General features: G+C 55.5%; 1 protein-coding gene across 2 annotated transcripts in view; it reads left to right on the top strand.

The window, feature by feature from the left end:
• LOC106819603 (beta-glucuronidase-like) overlaps window positions 1-1,473 on the top strand; it is a 9,474-nt gene that overhangs the window by 6,082 nt on the left and 1,919 nt on the right. For both annotated transcript variants that reach the window (XM_014824213.1, XM_014824214.1), the window contains 3 exons: window positions 196-345; window positions 771-858; window positions 1,145-1,321. In XM_014824213.1, the coding sequence (XP_014679699.1) occupies window positions 196-345; window positions 771-858; window positions 1,145-1,321 (415 nt within the window). The remainder of the gene's footprint in view (window positions 1-195; window positions 346-770; window positions 859-1,144; window positions 1,322-1,473) is intronic.

Here is a 1,473-nt window from a genome sequence, read left to right as displayed (position 1 = left end):
CAGATGTTGTCGTAGGTAGCCATATCTTCAATGCTAGCATGTCTGGTTTGTAGTCAAGCTATTGAGGAAAATGTGTTTTCTGGTAGCGGCTGGCAGTAGCAAATTGGTCGCTGGGGTTTAATAAAGGGTCTTTCGTTGATGATCTCCTGTTCATCTCCTGTTTTCGTTGCAAAAGAAAGTTACAATCTGTTTCAGTAAGGAGAATTTCGCCAAGCAGACACTGCAGCACCATCTGGTGGTGATCGAAGAACTTATTCGACGGGACAAGAATCGTCCGTCCGTCGTCATGTGGTCTATCGCCAACGAACCCAGCTCTAACCTGGCGGTGTCTAACGACTACTTCAAGTATGTGTTGGTTCGTCACACACCCAATCGCTGGGTTTACCACAAACATGTTGCCCACACCACAAACGATGAGTGACGTATGTTCACCGCTTTATCTGTCTGAGCAAAATAACCAAACGCCACCTCTGCTGTTATTGCTAGGCTGGTCAAACTAATGAAGTTTGCGCGTTCGTTTTGATATTTCGGATTCCAAAATGTCAACCTTTCCGCACTTCGTTGCACGCTCCCGTGTCCGCAGACAGAGTTTCGCGTGAGGATTTTGCGCTCGGATACTTTTCTGCCCGTCGTGAGCGTATTGCCTTGCTTGGCTCTCGCGCCATGTGTGTGACCATGCGTGGAACCCAGCCGCTCTCGTGGCTTGTACCTGCGCAAACGTGTGCCGGTGTGAGCGCACCGGTCGTCTGACCCACCTCTAACCATTCCAGGGCCGTGGCGGAGCGAGCGCGGAGCCTGGACGTCTCGCGCCGACCGCTGACCATAGCTCTGAGTTCGGCCGCAGCGAAGGATGTTGCTGTGAGTGCTAACGACTCTCCGTGTGCACGCGTCGCGACGTGACACACCGCCCGGGCGTGGCCGCCCCGAAAAAGCTTTCCCTTTGCTCATGGCAGCTAGAGGCATGACTTGACAAACGAATTCGACAAATTTTCGAAGGCGGGTAAAATCTAGAGACGTGCGGCGTCATCGTCGTCGCAGCGCGTTTCCGCGTCGTTAGTTTCGCGCCGCGTTCGTCACATCGCCCGTCCTGCCGCCACGCGCTGACGACAGCGCCCTCTGTGTGTGCGCTTGTTTCTTCCTGCAGCATCAGCATCTCGACGTCGTCATGGTGAATCGCTACTTCGGCTGGTACTCGGACCCGGGGCGCGCGCAGCTGATCGGCCGGCAGCTTCTCGCCTGCATCGAGGAGTGGAGGAACGTGTCGGGGAAACCTGTGATGGTGTCCGAGTACGGAGCCGACACCATCGCCGGGATGCACATGGTGAGGAGGAGGAGGAAGGGGAGGAGGAGGAGGAGGAACAGGAGGAGAAGGAGGATGAGGAGGGAGAGGAGGATGAGAAGGATGAGGAGGAGGAGGAGGAGGATGAGAAGGAGGAGGAGGAGGAGGAGGAGGATGAGAAGGAGGAGGAGGAG

This window comes from Priapulus caudatus, unplaced genomic scaffold, assembly GCF_000485595.1.
Source record: "Priapulus caudatus unplaced genomic scaffold, Priapulus_caudatus-5.0.1 Scaffold3801, whole genome shotgun sequence".
NCBI lineage: Eukaryota > Metazoa > Priapulida > Priapulimorpha > Priapulimorphida > Priapulidae > Priapulus > Priapulus caudatus.
The sequence above is the reverse complement of the archived record's forward strand: the minus strand, read 5'-3'. Positions and strand labels throughout refer to the sequence as shown.